The 24,142-nt window shown below is 26.8% G+C and overlaps 2 protein-coding genes across 2 annotated transcripts in view; one reads left to right on the top strand and one right to left on the bottom strand.

The window, feature by feature from the left end:
- Positions 1–287: 287 nt before the first annotated feature.
- LOC107448060 (rap1 GTPase-GDP dissociation stimulator 1) lies at positions 288–22,074 on the bottom strand. Its single transcript, XM_016063148.3, has 15 exons — positions 21,944–22,074; positions 21,542–21,652; positions 18,128–18,271; positions 16,700–16,825; positions 15,458–15,601; positions 14,655–14,783; positions 14,308–14,433; positions 11,869–12,018; positions 10,888–11,019; positions 9,532–9,669; positions 8,863–8,988; positions 6,650–6,739; positions 5,697–5,873; positions 4,617–4,745; positions 288–1,330 (listed from the first exon to the last, which is right to left on the bottom strand). Exons 1-15 carry the CDS (start codon positions 21,945–21,947, stop codon positions 1,197–1,199), a joined length of 1,860 nt encoding a protein of 619 aa, XP_015918634.1. The 5' UTR covers positions 21,948–22,074; the 3' UTR covers positions 288–1,196.
- A 60-nt stretch (positions 22,075–22,134) lies between these two features.
- The window catches only part of LOC107448061 (mitochondrial ribosomal protein S24), a 7,949-nt gene continuing 5,941 nt past the window's right edge, over positions 22,135–24,142 (top strand). The window contains exon 1 of the mRNA XM_016063149.4: positions 22,135–22,325. Coding sequence (XP_015918635.1) covers positions 22,302–22,325 — 24 coding nt within the window. The 5' untranslated portion in view covers positions 22,135–22,301. The remainder of the gene's footprint in view (positions 22,326–24,142) is intronic.

Here is a 24,142-nt window from a genome sequence, read left to right on the forward strand (position 1 = left end):
TATATTATATTTAATATATATAAGATATAATTAATATATATAAGATATTTAGATATAATATTTAAAGCCTTTCAGTGAATTTTTCTTTTAAATGACAAGTGTTTAATCAAAATCTGGAATGTAAATTCAATGAAAATAAAATATGAATGTAATAATCGATTTCATCTTTAGTGCACTTGGAAATTTTAACTACGAAAGTGTTGGTAAAGTGTCGATATTCCAATTTATAAAATCAGCCATTTTGTAAAATCGGATTTTCTTAAAACGTACACGATTTTAATCAGGGCGGGCACTGTAGTAGGAAAATACTTTCTTTGAAGATAAAAGCTACAAAAGAAATGTTTTTAACACAGACAGAACACTAACCAGAACAACATATAATTTGATCACATCGATAAAATATTCAAGCAACTACTATAATGATTTACATGAAACACAGATTGCACCTTTATAAAACAAAATGTATTAAGTTTAAAAGTTTGCTTCTCTGGGAAAAAATGACTGCATTTATAATGAAATAATAATTTACAATCTGAGACCTCTAATTTAAAAACCAGATAGAGAGATTTTTTTTAATTAACCGATTATGCTACATACTTTCAGTTTCCATAATAGGTATCAGTAACAGTTACATTTTGTGGTCTGGATACAGTAGCTAGCTCAAAATGAAAATAAGTAAAGAAATCAGTTTAAAAAAATATGCACTGGCTGCTGTATATCACTTAAAAGTTAATTGTTCTAATAAAGTTTTTTGCCCTTACTACACTCTTTTAAAGTTTTAATTATGATGATTAATAAAATATATAAAGCAAAAGAGGGATATTTCTTGAATAGAAATACACCTTTTTTTATAGCAAAACCTGATGGATTCTATAGCATAGTTAAAAACCAAACAGAGGGAAAAAATTTAGCTTTTTTAAAATCATACTAACTACTCACGAAAAAAAAATATATAACAACTTAGAATTTGGTTAAAATCAGTGGCACTAAGTGGAAAAACAAATTTTAAAAAATCTTCCAATGAAAAAAGATTCAGCATAATACTATTGCAACTAAATGAGTTTATAATATCTTTACTATCCTCTGAAAAATTTAACAAAAGTGATATATCTGGTTTTGAAAATAGATGTCTCATAAAAATATCATAAAAAGAATGTGAGCAAACATTAAAAACAACACAATGAGACCTAAATCATTCAAGTAGCTTTTGACTTTTCAAGCAACTGAAGAGCTTTTCCAGCTAATTCTTTGATCTTCTCATCATTGTGATTTTTTAAAGCTTTCAGATCTGAGCGTATAGGGGTAGCATTAATCACAGGTCGCAATTTAGCTGAAATAAAGAATGGTAAATTAAAACTTGCTAAAAATAGATGCAATTCTTATTTTCCAATGACATGCAAGAGATAAATAAAGACAAAAAGCAAATAGTATTTCGAATCTTGGCGTCAAAACATTCACGAGGCATCAAGAATGGGTTTGCTAACTATGATATAAAATTTATTCTTAAACGCAAAATTTTGCTAAGGTTTAGAGAATATTATTTAGAACTTTCGCAATTTAAAAGTGGTAAAAAATTTCGTGAAACACAGTACAGTATCAATTATGCAAGTGATTGTATTCAAATCTTGCTAGAATAATGGAAGTATTAATTTATGATATATTTTTTTTATTTATTAGGTCTCATGTATAACTGAATAAAGAAAGCATATTATAGAAATTAAGAGGAAAAAATCAGTTATTGCACAAAGAAAAACAAACTTTTCCAAATTGTATTTGGTCTACAAAAATACAAGGTTGCACTGTATTGCTTATTATACATTTTTTTTAAATCTTGATTTAAATAAAATAAAAATACATTAATTTGTAACATTACTGTTAAATAGTTATAATTGGCTTAAATACTTTATTTGAATAAATTGAGTTTATTATTAAAATTATGCTTTTCTGTTAATTTGTTTTAGAGAGTAAAAAAGTATTCTTCTATATATTGGTAGTTACTGCATGATCTCTTTATTATTTAACTATTACAGTCAGCTTGAATGATATAACACAATTTTTAGTTTCATTAATTATAATTTAGTTTCCTTTATTATATTTGTCAGCTCTTGGTAAAAAAAAGGGGGGGCAGGGGGGGGAAGTGGGTACGTTAAAAAAAACCATCTATTTTCTCCTTTTAAATTGAGATAATTTATTTAATACTTTTAGCGATATTTACTGGGATTGAAGCAAGCATTTTTCATTTTAGTTTTAAAACTTATGAAAAATTTAAAATTTACAAATAATCTGTTTCTGATCAACTTATACAGCATGTTAAATTAAGCTGTTGATTGAATTTCTTCTAATATTATCAAAAACTGGCAAAAACTATTAATTCAACTGCGAAAGGGGCAGCTAAATAACAGATCTACATAGAAATTTAAGGAATAAATTTAAAAATTCTTTTTAGTATGAATCGTTTTCTGAGGTGGAGTAAAGAGGATATAGAATTAGACCTAGCTAAGTGGTGTATGATAGGGATATTTTTACTTCTGTGTTAGCTTTAGAAAGTACCTAATGCTCTATATTTCAGAATGAAATAGCTAAAACATAATTTATTTGTTTGATTATAGTCCTACATAGTAATTTTAACACAGAAAATAATATTTCTTTTATTTATTTATTTTTAAAGATAAAAATGATAGGGGGGATAACAGTGCAACAGACATAATATACATTCAAAAAATTAGTAAAGCAACATAATGGTACAATGTAGTGAGCATCTTTAAAGATGCAAGTTAAACTTTTCATGCAAGTTTCCGCCTTCATATGGCAGTTTTTTCATGGGAAACAAAACAATTTTCTTAAAATAACTAAATTGAATAAAAATACATGTCTGCTATAAATAGTAAAAACACTTTAAATTACCACTATAGATATTAATTTTTACATTCTCATTTAGAATTCAAATATATCAAAAACTATTACAGATTTCTTGGTTTTTGATGAAATTGTGTAGAGTTCAGTCAAATGTATTTAAAGTGAAACCTCATTTTGATAGCCACAAACATTAACTTTTTCATATAATAATATGAAGAAAAAAATAATTTTTCAGCATATATTTTTTAAATATAATCATGATACATTTCTATTTCTAAAACAATATCTACAAATGCTTTTTGGAGAAATATATACTAATTTTAGAACTATATCCACTTTACCACTAGTGGGGTAACCACTACAGGGTTAAGTGCAAAACACTTCTATCGTAAACACTAAAAGCTCTATAAAAATGTTTCCATCAGAGAGTTAAAACTTTTATTTCAAAAAATTATTTAGTCTAAATATAAAAAATTAGTTCACTTTTAAACATATATACAGTAGAGAACCATTTATCCGGTATCCAGATAACCGGGAAACCAGAAAACCGGGAAAAATTTTGCTCGAATTTCCCGCCATTTTAAACTAGAACGAAAAAAAGCGGAAATTGGACTCATCCTTGAAGTTGAGTAGAGGAAAATGTAAGGAAGGGGAAGATTTTTTCCCCCGTTTACCCAGAGAAACGTCATTTCCTCCGTGACCTTGAAGGCAGGGAAGGGAGGAATGTTTTATTTTTTCCTTTAGGCCGTCAATCAAACTCAAGGGTGTGGCATGCTGATTTCGTTTTCTGCTTGATTTACGAGGGGGGTGGAGAAAATGCATTGCATGCATATCAGTGAACAGAAAAAGAAAAGAGAAAAATATATTTATTTGACATCGACTAATAAAAGGAAAATCTTTTTCTTTTGAATAAATTCTTATTCTTTGGAAGTGCGGTATCAATTACAAGTTTTTCTTGGTGTGGAATCACATCTGCTGTAATTAACAATCTTGTTTTTATCAACAAAAAAATAAAATAAAAGGAGAATTGTTTATTAATTTAAACATAGGATTATTTTATGAAGCAGATTGCAGTTTTGTTTTTCTGATTCCACTACGTTTGATTTTTTTTCTTTTCGCGATAAATTTCGCACTCAATAAATTAATTCTTTTTATTCATAAATTTTATCATTAGGTTTTTTTTTTTTTTTTTTTTTTTGAATTCCGTTGATCTTGCCTTGTTTCGGGTTTTAATATTTATGCTAGTGCCTTTTTTAATTATCGTTTCGGTTTTGATAATTTTCAAGTGTTTTCATTTAGATTAATAAGTTTTCCTTTTATTTTATCGTTTCCCCCGTATAATTAGGTATGAAATATATTGCGTTATTTAATCATTGGTTTTGTTTATATTATTTAATTTAGGAATGGTAATTATTTTTAAAAAATAAATATGAGAATTTTGTATTTTTTAAACTTGATTTTCTTGTCTAAACTTGCAAATTTTTTTATTCTTTTAAATGTTATATTTCTACCATTTTTTTTTTCTTTTTAAAGTTAGGAGTACCTTTCTTTTTTCTCTTACTTTATGCATTACACTTTTTCCTTGTACTTCGGGTTCGATAAAACATCGATTAACGACACTTTTTGGTCGATCCAGAAAACCGGGAAATTCAGATATCCGGGATAGCGATGGTTCCGAGCATCCCGGATAATTGGTTCTCTACTGTACATGTCTAATTGCAAATATTCAGTCATAATTATACATAAGAAAAGAAAATTACCAGAGCTTGAAAGAACCACAAGAAGGGATAAAGCATTTTGAGTGAGTTCTGGTACAATTATATCGCTTCCCATGACTTGATATAAAGTATTGATTAAATCTGTTGAACCAGCAATTTCTTCCACATCACCTAATGTAACAAACATAAATATTAAAACAGTCAAAACTTCAACCAATTACTTTTGATTTAGCTCCCATTTTTATTATACAGTAAAACATCAGTTACAGACAAATACTTTGAATTTATATGTTACTTTAACACGGTTCTGATTCCCTCTAATGCAATGTAACAATGAAATACTTTGGTAATATGATTAGAAAAAAGCAAAATATTGGTAATACTCTATTTCTCCCTATTACTAATATTCACAAACTTTTGTTTTAGACAATTTTTGGAATAACACATAGTTTAGGTATTAGCAAAATAAATTATTGTTATATACTTAAAAAAAAATTCTTAAATATCTCAATTTTCAAAAAAAAAAATCACTTAGAACCTTCTTTTATTTAGCTTTTAAAATATAGTTTATAAAATTATTATTTATTTGATATTGAATTCATGTCTTTTACTGCTTGAATAAAGCACTTATTTTAACTCATCTAGTTAGAACCTATTGAGGCCGAACTTTTTTTATACATAATACCAGTTTTAACTCCTTAACGATCGGTTAATTTTCAAGAAAACGGTCATAGAAACGCCTATTTTTTCTCTTTTGTATTTGTATTACGCATTTGATTAGTGCACACATCTAGTTTAAAATAAACTAATTATCTACAATTACCTTAAAAATATCTTGGTACTGCCATCTTGTGTAAAATGAGAAATAAAATTTTTTCCGGGAAAAAGAAATGAATTAGTTTTATTCTTATTGTTGCGTTACTACTCATCACTCCAGCCCGTCAATATCACGGGAGCGAGAAGGTGAATTAGGAGTTAAATTAAAAATTTTACCTAATAAATATTAAAAAAATTTATATTATAATATGCATGAATTTATGGGAAATTAACATTTTAACACATTATTTTATATGGAATAGCCTATCATAAATGTAAATGTATAAATGTAAAATATGGTCTTACTTAAACAACTTGTAGCAACTAAAGTAATTGCAACTAATGCTTCATTCTGCATAACAACATGCTCTGATTTCATCATTGATATCACTGGGGGTAAAGCATTGGTTTTGACAAGATTCTTCATAACCACAGGTGATTTAGAATTTTTTGCCAACCAAGCTAGAAGTCTTGTTGATTCACCTGTGGGCAAAATTAGCGGTACTTATATTAACTACATAAAAATTATTCAAAACTTAATTTATAGGAAATTTAGTCCAAGTCATAATATTTTGAAATGTCAACAAAAAAATCAATGAATAAATGCTAATTAGTTAGTATAAATTGTAAATTTGAAAATTATTCTAAGCTCATCAAAAATTATTCTAAGCTCAACGTACAAACTTTTAGATCAGATATAAAACTCAAACACAAGTCAGAATCACTTAGAAATGCAGGGTCAGAATATCTACTAAGTCCATGAGAGACTACATTATTAGGATTTAGAACTAGTCAAAGAAAAGTTCCATATATCGGCTTGTCATTTCTACAGTTTTAACTATTTTCCAGACTGATCCTACTCAATTATATATATAAAATTAATCATATATATATTACTTTTTTTTTTCCTTTTTGCATTTCTATTTTTCATTATGTCAAAGTTCTTAAATCTTTAGAAGCACTTGAAATTCCAAAACATAATACTGCATGCATTAGCAAATTAACTAATTACAGCACATAATACTTTAAGATGGAAAATTAGAGTAGTTTAATGCATACATTTTAAATGAATCAATATTTTTTCAAACACTATAATACCTTCTAACTAATAATTTTCAATAATAAATATTTTAATGATCTTTTGTACATTATGTTAAATGCAAGAAAAATTTAAATTAGAACTTTGGACTATATTAAGCCTTAAAACCGTATTAAGAAGATCATAAATAATTATAAAATTGAATATGAATAAAATTTACCCTTGACACCAGGGTGATCTTCCACATTACTCCATCCCACAAGCCTCTTTACAAAACCATAATTTTCACCAACAGATTTTGCAACATTTTCTACATAAATACATATTAATAGCATTTAATATTAGTTATAATTTACTCATCATACAATAATCTGTCTCAAAGTAACAATCATATAATAAACAAAGAAACAATTTTCAGATTTCTAAAATTTGATTTGTTTTCTTTCTAAAATTGTTTAAACTACATAGAAGGTAATTTACACAAAACAAAAAGTTAAAAAAAAGAATAATAAATGATTCTTCACTAATATTTTGTAAATTACATGTTTCTTAATTGACAAGCACGAGTCTATCTGCAGTTTATCTAAATAAAAGTATTAGCAATCTCAAATCAAAACTTCAATACTTGTAATCTAGACTCAAATATTTTCAAAAAAAACTTTTAACAACAAAAATGAATCTCTAACAAATATTTTGTAAATAACATGCTTTTAAGGGACAAGTAGCATTCTAACCAAAAGATAGAGATATTAGAGACCTCCATACTCATAAATTTGGATTACTTGCTTTGCAATTTTTCTAATACAATCAATTTATGCTAATTTAATTTTAATTTCCATGCTCCTATTTTGATTTCAATATTATAACATGCTATCTAAGAGGGGGTTTTTTTTGTAAATTTTTAAATGCGATTAAATAAAAGAATATTCAAAATTATTTCTAAAAATTTTACAACGCTGAATAATAAATAATATAAAAAAGAAAATATAAAAATTGTGCAAAAAACATGTGTATAGACTGTCGACACTCCTTAATACAATCCTCTATTACTACAACCCATCCATCATAACGACCAGTAAAAGTCCCATTTGCTATTCCATACACCTAAAGTAATTTTACAGTCCATTAGAATGTCCGAAATAAAAAGTTCATTCTAATATAACCACTGAAAATTTAAAAGAATTTTTTTTAAATTCCAAGAAAATCACACCAAAAACAGATGTTAAGTACTTTTCTGATTTCAAACAAACATTTTCCATTGAAAATGAATCACTAAATAGCAAAAGCTTCCCGAAAATTATTCAAGCCAGTATTTCTCATGTTACCATTCAATAAAAGGAAAATAACTAGAATTCTCTATGGTTCATGACAGGATCACCCATTCTTATGCTAAGTGGCATAAACTCTTTGATTAAAAAGATTAAGAAATATTGATTAATTTTTATCACAGCAAATAATGATGATCCTCATGACGAGATTGGAGTTTGCTGTATGCATTCATAACATTTGAAAATTTCTTAACAAAGTTTTCAATAAATACATTGATTATATATTTATTATTTGAAGATGGTATTCACTCCTTTTCTTTAAGTGCTGTGATGAGTGGTTTATTTCGAAATTAAAATATGTGAAATTCACATTGTTCTAGATTTAATTTTCGCTTGGTAGTTCTTTGGATGTACATTATTTAGCAAAAAAGGTTGCACTTAACCAGTTAACATCACATGTTTAGAACAGAAATTAAAATTTTTGAAAGAAGTGGATAGAATAATAATATTTTTGACAACATAATTCCAATATTTATGAGTTTAGAGTAAATATTTGCCATAGTTTTGTGTATTCATGATATACCAACCTCACATTATAATGTTTATTTTGGACCGCACAAGTCCTTATTTCAAGGGTCAACTGAATAACAGTCAAATAATGTATAAACTCAAACAAGGAATTAACAGGATCATATAATTAAAAAATGCTTTAACAGGGAATCTTGATGGCTCAGGGGATTGAGTGCTTGCCTCACAATGAAGTGATCTAGGTTCATATCTCAGCGATGGCTGATTGATATGAATTCTGTTCCCGACTTGCACCAACCACACTGAACACCACCGCACCAACTTGCACCAACCACACGGATAATGGGTTAAAATCCCTTTGTCATCAAGTTAACCTCGGGTGGTTTCGTAGTTTTTCTGTGTGTGTAATGCAAATGTGGGTTAGTTCTATCAAAAATCTTCCACAATGGCTAGTTTGTCTCAATGCTTGATCTAGGAGTAATATTGTCTTCTGGGTCGGGATCAAAATTACAAGCTACGAAGTTGAAGATTGACAGTCTTAACTGAAAATCGGGTTGGCTGTTCAGTGTGCATTATGAAACGCTTTAACAGGAAAATAGCATTGAAAATTCGAAAACGATTGAAAGAACATGCTTACCTTGCTTGTCAAGTAACATTCTCAAAGTACCAAGGAGTTTGAAAACTACAGGAAATGTCTCAACACTCATCATTTCAATCAGGTTAGACACAACACCCAGATTGACCATAGCTGCTTTATTTTGAGCTAAACAATTTCAACAAAAATAAATAAAATATTAAAACTACAAATTTTGAACAAAATTTCAAAGAGATTATGGCAATTAACAAATAATAAAGATTACAATATAGAGATTAACGCTAAAAATATTACACAGTCAATTGTTCATAGTGGTCAAATACAGGAGAGCGTTAAAAATTCCTTCAATAGCTGATAAATTAGAAAATTAAAGTTAGAAATAAAGTTAAGTTATTTAAATATTCATTATCAAAATAACTAATCATTTCATTAATATAATTTTAAGTAAAAACTTTTTAAAATTTTTTGAAAAACTAACACTTTTAAATTTTATAGGTTAATTATTTACAGTTTGGTATAATCATTCATTGTTTAAATATATCTAGTCCATTAAAATAATCACACAGTCAATTTTAGCCAGCAGTTAAAAATAAGAAAACTAGCAAATCAATTAATAACTGATATATGATAAACTTAAAGTTAAAAATAATGTTAAATTATTAAGAGGAATAGAGAGTTTGGAAAGACGTAGCAAAAAAGTTTAATTTTTACCAGGAATAGCTAAATTCCTCAATGCTGAAAGGACAGCATGCTGCATTCTAATGTCCCCATCCCTACCAGAATGTTTCGCCAAAAGTGATCGCAGTTCTTCTACAACACCATCAGCTAACATTTGAATGCAATGACTATCTGAAAGGATAAAGTGGAAAACTTGAGAATAATGAATAATTTAAGCACAATATACAACAAAATTAATTCCTAACAAAAATACTTTTTTAAAAAAATTATTACAAATTTTAATTTATGATGATTTATTTTAAAAATGATCGATAAATAACTAGATTTGTTATATATCATTAATACTGTTTTAACACAAATGTTTAATAAGAATTTGTTTCAAACTTGAACATAGATACTGCACAAAAAAACATAAATAAATAAAAAAAAATTAAAAAAAGGGTTTGTTAGAATTAAAAGTAAGATTTGTAGCAGTTTATAAATTTTCTAAAAATATCAAGTCTAATTAATGTAATTGAAAATCAATTTCATACAAAATAAGATTTTTTTTTTTTAAAAAAACTATTAGGAAAACCAATCATGCTATAAACAAATATTTAAAATTTAAGGTGGATAAGAATAATAAAAGAATAGCATGTGACCCTGCCAAAATCATATTTAATAATAAATTAAACAGCTTAGGAATTTTACACATTTGTGAAAAAGCAAGAGGAACATTTTTTAAATAAAGATAAAATTTAGCATTTAAAATAATATCGCACACCATTACCTAAGAAATAATTTTTTAAAAAAATTGTAAGCATAATTTATTTGTCAAAAGACATTATAAAATGAAAATTATTGAAATATTCATAATGGAAGAAAAATTTTGGAAACATCAATTTAATTTCTAATCAGCCTTCTAATCACTTTCTAATAAGCCTTTATAATAAGACAGAAAAATCTTTTTTTTTTAATTAAGATAAAATTTAGAATTCAAAATAATAACACTTGGCGTTACCTGCAAATAAATAAAACAATTATAAACATAATTTATTTGTCATAACATATTAAAAAATGAAAGCAATAAAAAATTTATAATTAAAGGAAAACATTTGGAATTTCCAGCTTCAAAAAATAAAAAGAAACTTTTTTTAAAAAGAAATTTAATTCTAATGCAGAATATTATAAGAATAGATTTGGTTGAAAATATTTCTTGAAATTACTTACTTGCCTTGTTAAAAGAAAAATAGAGACAAAAAAAAATTAACATTAATGCAATTCTCTAAATAATATATTTTAATAATAAGGTGTTAATTTTAAATGGAAATGGTGTAACATGTAATAAATAAAATTGACAAATTTTACTGCATATATGAAACTAAAAGGGAAACAAAAAACTTAGTATACCTTTTCTAGCAAAGTTTCCTGTTGCTAAAGCACCCGCAATAAGAAGATTTTCATCATTACTTTTTAGCCATGATAAAGTTTCTTTATACACAACTCCTTGCCCATCGTTCCACAAATGTTCCATGCTTGCATCTAAAATATTATTTTAAAAAATAAATAAATAAAATAGTGTAATTTTAATAAACAAGAAAATACACACCTATCTCTTCCCAATGGAAAAGAAATAGGTACATTGTTTTCCTTTATTTATTGTCTAGTGTATCCAATTCGGACTACTACTAAAGATATCTCTTAGTATTGAATCTCTTTTAAAGGTAGAGTAGCTTCTTAATTTATTGTACTAGTATGAAAAGGTAGTAAAAAGAATTGAAATGAAAGTAATAGTAATAAATAATGCAAAATTATATTAGTTCCAAATCATTCATAAGAATAATGAAAAACTATTATATTTACTTTTACTGTCATTTTATTGCATATTAAGTTGACATAAATCCTAAGAATAACACCAAATGAAAGCTGAAATGAAAACTAAAGTTGAATAACAACTGAATGTAAAGTGGGGGTTCCTAATTTCCAATGCTGTACTAAAGAATTATAATCTGTAAACTATAGCTATGAAAAAATTTCTTAAGATACACTGTAATTCTTAAAAAATAGAAAAAGTTTAAAAGATTTGTTTTCTTATAAAACAAAACAAAAAAACAAAAAAAAAAAAGGAAAGAAAAATTAAAAAAAAAGATGCTTGTTTATAGGCTAGACAAAGAATTAAAATTAAGAATTTCCAAAATTTTTAATTTCGAACATGATTGGAAATCAGTTTCTTTTCTTCTTTTCATTCACATGATTTGAAAATACAAGTTAATTTCCCTGATTATATAAACGTTTTCAGGCGAGGGGAGAGTTTTTTAATGAAATCTCATATTATACTAACTTGATTTACTTTGAAAATTATTAAAGATAGCATAATAAATAAATACACACCACCAGTTAGAATCAATATGACTAAATCCGGAACAGTTTTACACACATTGAATGTACCATTGACAACATTTCCAGAACTTAAATGCTTCCTGACCAGCTGCACTAGTTTTTCACATAAGCCCATTTCTGCCAAGCTGAGTTTTGCAGAATCTATAATTAAGAAAAAGAAATCTTTATAAATAAAAAAAAAGGAAAGGAAAATGTTAGCTGCATTAGATCTGAGTATGGTATGTTCTAATGCATGCCTTATGGCACTAGATGCCCTTTTAAATTAAAAGGTGAAGAGCAAAATATGTCTGAAGGAGAAACAAGATGGTATTGGTAGGCTCTCTACGCTATGTCAGAAGCCAGCAGAGATGACAACCACACTTCCATGAATTGCCATTCTATTATGAGATTATGAATATTTTATTCATATTAAAATTACTAGCTTATTAGTTGGAATGGCAACTAGTTTTGGCTTCCTCTTGATGACTTTAACTTTTGTTCCTGTACAAAGTATATTAAAGCTATTTTGATATCAAGTGGCCACATCGAAATGGAAATGCTTCTTTTAGAACTCAACAAATTTTAAAAAATGCCTCCCTGTGGCAAGAGTTTGTTCTTCCAAGACATGCCAAACGAAAAACTCTTTGAATGAATCAAAGGGGAAAACTTCTGTCGCTCCATCTTTTGCAACTGCGTTATTAAAGGTCTTCGCTTTTTGGCTGTAGACCATTGGGGGATTTCATCTTTGGTCGAGGGGAATGGCGTTATTCATGTAGTGCTGATGATGCTTTCCAGTCTTTCAAAAACAAAACTACTCTGCTAACTGATCTCAGCTTGAAGCAGGGGGGGGGGTTAAAAACTGAAGGGCCATAAAATTTGGGTTGAATTAAAGTGCCAAGCAATGAAAATGAATAATATACACTCATGATTACAATAATTATTAAACTATTGGCTATATTACAACTTTATTATCCACAGTTGACTGTTTTGCTTAATATATAACAAACAAATAAAATTTTAAAAGATAAAGCTAGCATTTCAAAAATTAAATACTTTGTAATAAGTTAGATATAAATTAAATTGAAGGACTTTGAATAATGTAGCTTTCAAGCCCTTCAATATATATATTGAAAGGGCTTGGAAGCTACATTTTCCAATTGTTATGGGAGCATTTTTTGTGAAAACAGAGAATAATTTAAGATTTCCATACGGGTAATAAGATTTTTCCAGGGATTATCAATTGAATAAACCAGAAACTTGTCAAGTACTTATCTGAAAATAACACTAAGGGGCAATTGGTGTAAAAATGTCACCTTTGGAAATACTGTGGTTTATAATCATTTAGCCCAAGTCATTAAAATGAGTTAGGGTTTGAAGAGCCATAATTTTAAGAGTTTATCCAATAATAATTCCTCAGAAATTAATTTAACTGTAATTAAACCATAATCAACTAAAATACCTTTAATTGTCTCATAAAAGTTATAAATATTCAAAACATAACACACAATACAAATCATTTACTATATGTTATTAGTTACTGACTATGTCTCTTGAAAGACAAAGAAAGTAATTTTCTAGTCATAATTTTTTTTAAAAAAAACCCTTCAATACTTCTAAAGAATTTGTTTTAAGTCCAGTATTATGTGGAAAATCTTCATTTGCTGGCTCCTCTTCTAATTTAGATGTCATTTTTTTAAACAATAGTTTAACCTTTTAATCTCGGACTTAAAAAATTAGCTAAGTTTTATAAACATAAACTTAACCTTTTTTAACCCTTTAATAGACCATTTCTTTTTAACAATTGTTCGTTAAAATATTTTAAGGATTGAAATCAACTTAAGAAAAGAAATTAATTTAGCTAATTAGATTAAATAAGTTTGGATTTTAATGCAATATTCTGGTGGTAAGTACTAAATTATTTTTATTTCTTTCGATTTATTAAATTTGTATTATAATAAACTACAATAGGAATTGTAAATTAAAACTTTTATTCATCTAAAATTACAAAATTATTTTCTTGAATCTTTTGAACACAAAAAAGCACACACAATTTGCTATCACAAGTTATGCTCACATGGCGTGTCCTCTTTTGATATTACAACATAGGCGTTGTAATTTGTATAACACAAATTACAACGCCTATATGCACTCCAGGCATATGGTTACTAGCTTGATTCAAATGTACTTTATTAATACTGAAATTAATAACAAATGATAGCAAAATTTAAAATATTAAAATAATTTACCGAGGACATTTCAAAATTGGTAAGTATACCAGCCACGACTTTTAAAGAGGGATACATTTAAAGTTTGATGTCAGAATATTAGGGATTGACAAATATAAATTGAGCCATACTCCAAACAATAGAGTTAAATTCAGAAATTTAAAATTAATTTAAAATAATTAAAATAAAAAGCTTTAAATATAATAACAAAAATGTATCATATTACCATTTTCACAAAGATTTCCAAAAAGTTCAAGAAGAGAATCTAAAATGTCATCATTTAAAGGTTTCTCTAGTAGATTAAGCAGAGAAGAAAGGACAGACTTTTCAAGTATTTTTGCACGGCCATTATCTGGAAGTGTTTAAGATATTTTAAGTAAATTCATAAAAAAAATGGAGACAAGGAAATGTAAAATTATATTACAAATACCAAAAGACCAATTATCTAAAACATCTAACTAAACAAGTTCAAATGATACATATTTGACTTATCTATTACACAGTTACACACAAATTACATGCTAAAAATGCTTCTATTAACCAATAGAAGAAAAAAAAGGAAAAAATACTAACTACTATCAGCCAGGCAACTGAGAACCAATAAACAATGAGTAACAACATCTTCATCTGAGCTAAACTTCAAAAGGTATTGAAGCAAAACATCTAAAATTCCTGCTTCTACTGCTTGATCTTGTATTTCCTCTAAAATACATATAACGATTTTTCTTGTTAAATTATAATGCTATATTAAATTAGAATACTTAATAATTATAATGAATTTCATTTGAAGAAACTTTATATATGTACAAATCATAACACCATAAACTACAATTTAGTTAATTTCTTCCAGTAAAATGAAAAGATTTTATTGTGATATTATCATCTCTTCCAGTTTTTCTGATTATTTTATTGAACATAATATAAGCATCTGCTTTTTTCTCCTTTTGTGTGAAGTTAAAACAAAATTGTGTAAAATTAACTTAAATTTAAACAACACAAAGTTTTTGTATATAACTTTATTACATTCAATAGTGGTAAATTTACTAAACATTCGTGTTAGGTTAAGCTTAATTTTTTAGAATAATAAACTCTGTCTAACTGCATTGGAGTCATAAACAAATTTGAATTTTTGGAGCAACAGATTGACTCTAAAAATTCTGCTATCGGAAAAGTTTCTAAAATAACTCTAGTTGCAAAAATGCAATTTTTAAAATTAAATTATAATTTTAAAAAAATTTTACAGGAGACAATAAAAAAAAAAGATGTTATTTGACTACTCACAATAAAGAGGAATATCTGTAACAAAGTTAAAAAATTAAATAACATGATTAACATTATAGAAATTTTTTGAAATAATGATAAATATATTGAACTACCATAGGTATCTGTTAAATTCAGGAGACAACCCGATGTAATTGTCCTTAAATTTTCAGGTAGATTGTCTTTCTCCAAGAGATTTCTCAGCAGTTGTATGAGTCTATCAACACCATTGTGTTCCTTTACTAAACTTCGAGCAGCATCTAAAATAGAAAATATCTATGAAATTATTACATACATATTAAATGGTTACTATTTTAATTACAACAAATATGCTATTATTATATATATCATGTAAAACTCTTTATTATGTATATAGTTAAAAAAAATAATAATTTTCTCTTTCACACTGACAACAAATAAATGACAACTGAAATACGAAGGCAGTGAGCATTTATCGGTTGATGGTTAGTTGATCGGTTGATGGAAGTCAAGTAAATAACAATATCTACTAAAAACAATATCAACATCTAATTTAAGCATTAATTTAAACATGTGTTTTCATTTACCATAAATAAAACTATAAGTCACGTTAGTTGATCGGTTGACGGAAGTCAAGTAAATAACAATATCTACTAAAAACAATATCAACATCTAATTTAAGCATTAATTTAAACATGTGTTTTCATTTACCATAAATAAAACTATACGTCACGCATTTCTAAGGATCTCTTAATTCATCAAAAAATTTCATATAATTTCTTAAAATTCACAAATTTAAATGGTCATGCAACTAGAAAACCTCACTCCAGTTTCTACTAACAAACGGTCCTGAAATGGAAAAATGTCACTGATTTTTATGAACTGAAACACCCACTTATCTAGAAGTAAATAGGAGAAAAATGACCCAGTTTTCTGATTTGAAGGGAGGGGGAGAATTTAGACTGAGCCATATTTTTAATGCTGATTTTTATTTATTTGCTTAACTTTTTTTTTGGGTTCTTACACAAGAAAATTGTAGATACTATTTTATGGGAGGTTGTGAAAAAATAACCTAACTGTTATTGATGTCAGTGATGTTTAATTAATTATGGTAATAGGCACTAGAGGAATTTTGGTAGTAAGCAACAAAATGTATATAAATGACCCGTATAACAATAAATATATGTTTTCTAAAAGAAATGAGAAAGCAGTACCAGGGATTGGCGAGCTCAACCAGCAAGGGTGTATTAAAAGTATTTCGATGACAATTAATTACAAACTTATAACAAAATGTATTAACAATTTTATATAAAATAATGCAAATTAAAACAAAATGTATTAACAATTTTATATAAAATAATGCAAATTGAAAATGTTACCATTATCATAGCAAATGTTTCCTAGTGCTCTACAGACTTGTAAAACAACATTAGAATCATTGTTTAACAACAACTCTAATAATGGAACAATAACAGCACTATCACTGCAAATTTGACGACCAGAATCTGCAAAAAAATAATGCGTTTTTACTAAAATTATAAAAATAGACACATTAAAGGATAAAATGATAAAATAGACATTTAAATGTGTTGCATTTTTACTAGGTATATGTGGCAAAATTGGTTAAGACGTATCCCATATTTTTTTTTAATTATATAATGGGCTCAACATCTATGTTCCCACTTACTGCACAACTGTTTTTGTTTCTTCATTATAAACAAATTGTAACATTAACCAGAATCCCAGGATTTTTTTATAGTATTAGTACTGATTTGGTTTCAAAAATTTAGCATGATTCTACTAAAAGAAAATTTAAAAATAATCATTTTGTTCTGTTACTATTCCAACTTCCTCTACAATATAGTTTTTTAAATTTCTATTTAATTTTTGGTTGCTATGAAAATTTGTTAAATGTTTCTTGCCTAAGAAATTATTTAATAATTCTGTAAATGTTAATTTTTAATATTTTTTTACAATTTTGTATTCATTATTTTAACTGTACACGTTGACTAGCAAAATTTTAAACAAATCTTATAATAAAAGATAGTATTTGCAAATTCATATAAAAATGTGCTTAAATTTTTATTCAATGTTTTGTTAATACTATAAGTTAGTAAACTATTTAATTATAGTAAACTGTTACTGTAGCAAACTGATTTGTAAAAGTAAATTATTATTTGAGTATTCTATTAAAAAACAACAGTAATTGAAATAATAATATCATGCTGGCTCAAATTTGAGATAAACCATATCATTACCCTACAAGCGAGCAATTAGTTTTACAAAAGCATTAAACAGTTTTGCAAAAACATTAAAAAGTTTTACAAATATTTGAAATTTCAAGAAAGGTAATATATTTCTAACATTTTTTAAATATAAAGCAATGCAAAATGAATAATAGGCATTTTTAATGATACAGAGCTTTTAGATCCCTCTCCAAATTTCTGCAACTGCAAAGTTTAAAGTTAATCGCTTAACAGTTGAGTTTTACATAGATTCAATTCATAATTTTCACAAATAATTTTCAATTCATAATTATCATGATGAAAAATTATCAAAAAACTATTGTTTACACAGTGTTGTGAAATATTTTGTAATTAAATGAAAAGTTTGTTTACAAGGCATTCGAATGCTACACAAAATCATTTATTTAAAACAAAGAAGAAGAAAAAAACAAGGAAAGAAAATATCCTCTAAAGATGAAAATAGATTAAGCATTTAACAGCTCAGAATTAGCTTGATTAAGCTCTAAAAGCACTGCATCTTGAAACTGACCCATTGTTTATTGTATACTAAACCATCCTTACCAAGCTTAGCTACTTCAGCCAGAATTTCAGCCACTAAAGCAAATGTAGAAGCAGAAAAACGTTCTCTTGACTTCAAAATTAAGCAAAATGTATCCACAATCCCATTCTTGATTAAGTATTCCATTAAAGATTTTTTGTCACAGCCTTTAAAAGAAAAAATTTAGTTAACATGACAATTGGAAAATCAAACAATAATAAATTTTTTAAGTTTAAAATCATAATATGGCAGACAATATTTCATTAAAATCATTCTAAAATAATTAAACACTATTAAAGAAATTTAAGCATAGGAACATAATTGTAGAAAATTTTATTCTTTTTTTCTCTTTTGTTTAACATTGATTTATTTTTTATGAAATAACAGAGGGGAAAAAAAATATTGGTCCTACTTTAGAGCAGGGATACGGAGCAGGGTTATGCGGAACACTAAGGTTCTGTAAAGGTCTTCTAGGATTCCATGAAATTGCTTTTTTAAAATTTCAAAATCAATTTTAATGAATTCAAACTTTTATTTTGATGTTTCGATGCTATTTAACATTTTATTATTATTATAACACTTATTAAATGAAAAGTACCGTATTTTTCGGCGGAAGCGCCGAGGCACTATCGGAAAGAAAAAAAAAATTTCCTACATGCGACGCTTCCGACGAAATATTTTTTAGTAGCAAAAAAATTTTTCAAGGAAAGTTATTTAAGATGAAATAATTTTCTGAGAGAAAGACTATTAAAAAAAATTTATAACGAAGTCGACGAAATATTCGCCCGTATCGCGATCTGCTGCAGAACATCGGCAATTGTAATTTGAGCGAACAGAAAAGGAAGTAATAGGACCCTAAATCCAACACTCACGGAACTGACGAAATGCCGAACTTCGGATCTCTTTCGGAAATTCCAATATGGCCCCCAAATGTTACTATAATTCAATTCCATTGTTAATTTCAGAAAAACCAATAAATTTAGTTAAGTTTCGGGGGTGAATTTAAAACTGGCCCATCTTAAGAAATTTTACTAATCAAAATAATAATGTATATAATATAATCAAGAAGAAATAATCTGAATCCTATGAAGAAGAAATAATTGTTTCTTCTTTGGAGCAAGATCATAGTTCTCGTTTTTTCTTTTAGATAACATATTGTTTTAACAAAAGACGCTTACCTCGCAAGAAAAAAAGAGCAAACAAGGAACTACAAAAAAAAATAATAATAAAATTAACAATTAATGCTAAGAAACTAACAATGAGTAACAACAAAAAACAAGATAAAAACCAATAACGATAAAAAAAAACAAGCAAACAACTATTAACACGAAAAAAAAACAAGCTAACTATTAACAACAAAAAAAATTATCAGTTCATAACTAATAAAAAGCGGCAAAATAAAAAAATTTATGAATCGAATAAAAAACCGCAAAAGGGATAGAATTCATATTGTTGTCCACATGGTAGTTTCAATGTCAACTGGGTGTGGACAATTTATGGTCAAACAGAGGAGGGAAATGTGGGGACAAATCAGTAAAGCACAAGCCCAGCTGTCAAGATTGATTGATCAGTTTTTTCCAATTTGCATTTCTTTATTCTGTTCATTGGAAATGCAGGTGTTTTTACTTTTCAATTTATTTTAAGCTGCTTAAGAAACAGATGTTTCCTTTGACACAGATTTATTTATTTTTTTTTCAAGCTTCTTTTTTATTTTTAAAAGATAAAATAAAGTAAGTTAATTCAACAGAATAAAATTCCAAATCGAAAAAATATAGTTGATTTTTTTTTTTTTGTCTTATCAATATAAATTTCTTTAAAAAAAAGAAAAAAAAAATTAGATCAGATTAAGTGCCGAATTTTGGAATGCTGGATTAGGGGTCCCATACCCTTTTCTTTTCCCCAACCCCTTTAAAATATAACTGATTGATTCCTCCTAAACAGCTCCAGTAGAAATGACACGTGGAGGAGGTGGGGTACATCCCTCTTTTAAACATTTTCTTCTCTTTCTACATTTTCTTAAACATTTTGAAGGAGAGGGCATTCTACCCACTAAAATTCCACCCCAAAAAATTGTGAAAGTGAAACTTATTTCCCCTTCGCTCATTCCTTCAGAATTTTTTTGGGGCCTGTTTTGTTATTTCTTATTCTTGTTATTATTAGTTATTTTGTTATTATTAGCTGTTTTGTTATTATGCATTAGTTTTTCCTCAAATTGTTAACGGTAATAAGTTTTAAAATGTTTTTATTTTAAAATCTTTCTTTTAATAAATTTTTATTTTATTTTTCTTAATACATTGTTTTACGGATTTCTGTAATCAGTTCAGCGTTATTTCAGCTACTGAACATAAAAATATTTTTCTGCTGTTCTTCTGTTTTTTAGCGCGGTGCCAACTGGTAAGAACAACTTTATTTTATATAATTTTGCTGTTTTCTTTTCTTTTTTTTTGCTGAAAGAGAAAACTTTTTTAGTTGTTTTTTTTTTTGCTGAAATAGAAATTTTTTATTATAGTTTAGAAATTAAAACTTTACTTTATGAAATGCATAAAAAAATTAAATTTTTTATTATACAGATATTCTAAATGGTAATTTAAAGGTCTCTTCTAAAAGGATGCTGATATGCGCGGTTTAGCGGCATTGCAACGCTTACTATAACTTTTTTAATTTTATTTTTATCGATGTGCGGCGCTTGCGACGAAAAATACGGTAAAGCATAGTAAAAAAAATTTTTAAAAAACATGCTTAACTATGAGCCATGAAATGTAACTTCAAGGTTTTACAAATCAGATATTTTAAAAAGATAATACAAAGAAAAATATACAACTTTAAATTTTATTATTTTTTTAATGACTCTATAATACTTCAAAAATAAAAATGCAAATAAATTAAAAATCGAGCATGCTGAATTTTACATAAATCCTTTCTGTGTAGTTTTTTTAAACAAAATAAGAGGTTCTCATATTTTTGAAAGAATAATATAAAAATTCTAAATTTTTTAATCAGAATTCTGTTTCAATAAATTAAATGCATAAAAAAACTAGTGTATTTTATCATAAAGTTAATTCCATAGCACCACCTGTTGGTATATTAAAAACTGGCAGTTGCACAAACAGGTACCAATATGGAAATATCTCCACAAAAAGAAAAAAAAATTCTTCACAAAAAAACACAATTTTCATAACAGATCATAAATTCTTAATATAAGAATACAAGGACAACATATTTTTTATTCATAATTCTTATAAATTTATATAATCCAGTAATGGTCTACAATCAACAGACAGAAAAAATTATAAAATAAGAACGATTAAAAAGCTTTTACGATATAAATAGCAATATAGTTTAACAGGAAGGAATACATATCAACAATATACAGGAATGTAAATCATCTGATTATAAATTGATTTTTAAAAGCATCAAAGAAAGATATTAATATATACCTTCAGCAGAAATCTGTTTATTTATTTTCATTAAAACTTTCTGGATTTCTGGAGAGGATTTATTTTCTTTAATCCCAAGATTGAGTTCATAAAGTGTATCAGACATTTCCTCTAACATAAAGAAATAAGAAACATTTATTTTTTTAATTTATAGAAATTCTGGACACAAACATATCATAAAGTACGATATCACAAAATGAACTTTAACTAATAAAAATTCAACTCGTATAATAATAAAAAAGGGATTTTAATTTTAATTATAAAAAAAAAATCCTATTTAAACAAGAGCACTTAAAAAAATTTACTTTCAAATATATACTACAAAACAGAAAAAAGAGTAGGGAGAGCATTATTTGATTAATTAATGGCTATAAGTTCTAATTAAAAAAGGTTAGGATTTACCCATTGCGGCTTTTAGAAATGTTAAATTGATGTATTGTATAATTTTTATATTAAAAAATAATTACAATCACATAAACAAAAATATGAAGTGAAAGTAGAAGTAAAAATTTCCAAGTTTCGATTTTAAGTAGGAATTAATCGGTTAAAATAAGCAGGACTTGAATGAACAGCTCTATTTCGATTGAGCAAAGAAAAAGGCAGCATGAAACGTTTTTCTTTAAATGAAAACAAATCAATGTCCCTCATTCTGCTCAATGTCCTTCTATCAATGTTTATTAACCTAAATTAATGTGTTAACAATTTGAAATAAATTGTTTTACTCTATATATCTTCAACTTTTCAATCTTATTATCTGATAATGTTATCTCTTTCAAAAATCATAGTATGTATCTATTTGTATTAATAATATCTTTCGCAATCCTTCGACTTATAAATTAGACCTATAATGTATATTAGTTTTATCATTATTACTCGTAAACTTAGATTCAAGAAAGAAAAACAATATGATGAATATGCTCTAGGTTATTATTTTACAAATTAATAGAAAATGTAATATTTTCCTTTTAAAAGTATATTCGTATGTAATATGTGTTTACAAAAATCGGGGAGATTTCCGTATCGTAATCTGTGGTAGAATAATCGCCAAGTCTTGGCAACTTCCGGGCAGCAGCTCGCGAGAAACTTAAAAAAAATCACAGAAAAGGACCAATTGGAACGGTATAACTCGTAACCACCCCAGCCAAACTTCTACATGTTTTTTTTTTTAAATAATTTGCAAGTTTAAAATCTATTTGGCACCTTGGAGATTGTAGTTGGAGCGACAGATCAAGATACGGAAATATCTCCCTGAGTGTTACAGAACTTCCCCTTTTTTTACGAATATCAGCTCGAATTTTAAATTAAATGATTTGAAAAATCAAAGGTTTGGATTTTTGATCTAATATATCTTAATTAATAATGATAGCAAAAATTGCAATATTTTCTAGTTCAAACTTGGGGGCCGTTCACTGATTATATGCATAGATCAGACAAATGCCTTTACTCACAGGATTTGTTTAAAACTTTTATGGGAACTTGGCCATTTTTTTTTTTTTTTAAGAACTCAATTAACTGTTTTACATTGCCAAATTTTCATGGTGAAGAATTCAAGGCTTCTTTATTTTTTGCAAATGCAACAACAAATCTTGTTGGGTGGAGTTTAGTAGAGTGTCACTACCATTGAACCTTCTCTTTTTTATCTGATTTCAATAATGAGCGAATCTAGTCAACAATATAATTCACGAAATCATCAACAATCAATCCACGAAATTAATTTTATACAAATATGTTCAGTAACAAACTATTTTTTCGTTTGGGGATTATTGAAATCTTAGTTTAAAATTATTTGAAAGCCTTGAGCTTAAATACAAATTTCAATTGAACTCATTATGAAGGAATTTAACTGATTGATTCTGTTTGTTTTTTTTTAATTGCTACAGTACTATAAAAAAGTTTTATATATAATGATTACCTGGGTATAGTTCTTATTTATATCAAATTTGTTTCTACATATTACCCCACAATAGTAATATCAACTGTTTCTGTTTCCTTTATTTTCCATGCATGCAGTAGTAAATTACTTTAGTTTAAAGTTTGCAAAAATTCTTTCCAATTATTTGAATTATTTTAAATTTTTTAACAATAATTCTTTAATTTATCAAATTCATGCAATGAGCTACGTGTTTTACTTGAATAAGAATTATAATGTTACTGTCATAATTGTTGGCAGAGTGTAAATAAAAACAATAACTGGAGAAGGAGATTTAACTTTGAACTGTGCAAGATTTATAAAAAAAAACGATATTATTAAATACATAGAAATAAATAGAATGAATTAGATGGCTCACATGATTTGAATGAGTGATGACAATACAATAAAAAAGATGCTGCTTTTTAAACCCTCTGGAATAAGAAAGCGGGGAAGGCCGCGGTTGAGATGAGCTGACTAGGTGGAGTCTGATTTTCTTGCAATGAATGAAAAGAATTAGAGATGAAAGATAAATCAGTTATGGAGAAATCTTCAGAGGAAGGCATTGGGCTGTCTGGCCAACTATGATGATGATGACATATTTGTTGCAATTATTTTAAGACTTCTAAAAAAAAAAAATTATTCTCAGATCACTAGTATTACCCATAACTAAATATATATATATATATATA

Source organism: Parasteatoda tepidariorum, chromosome 10 (assembly GCF_043381705.1).
Source record: "Parasteatoda tepidariorum isolate YZ-2023 chromosome 10, CAS_Ptep_4.0, whole genome shotgun sequence".
Taxonomy (NCBI): domain Eukaryota; kingdom Metazoa; phylum Arthropoda; class Arachnida; order Araneae; family Theridiidae; genus Parasteatoda; species Parasteatoda tepidariorum.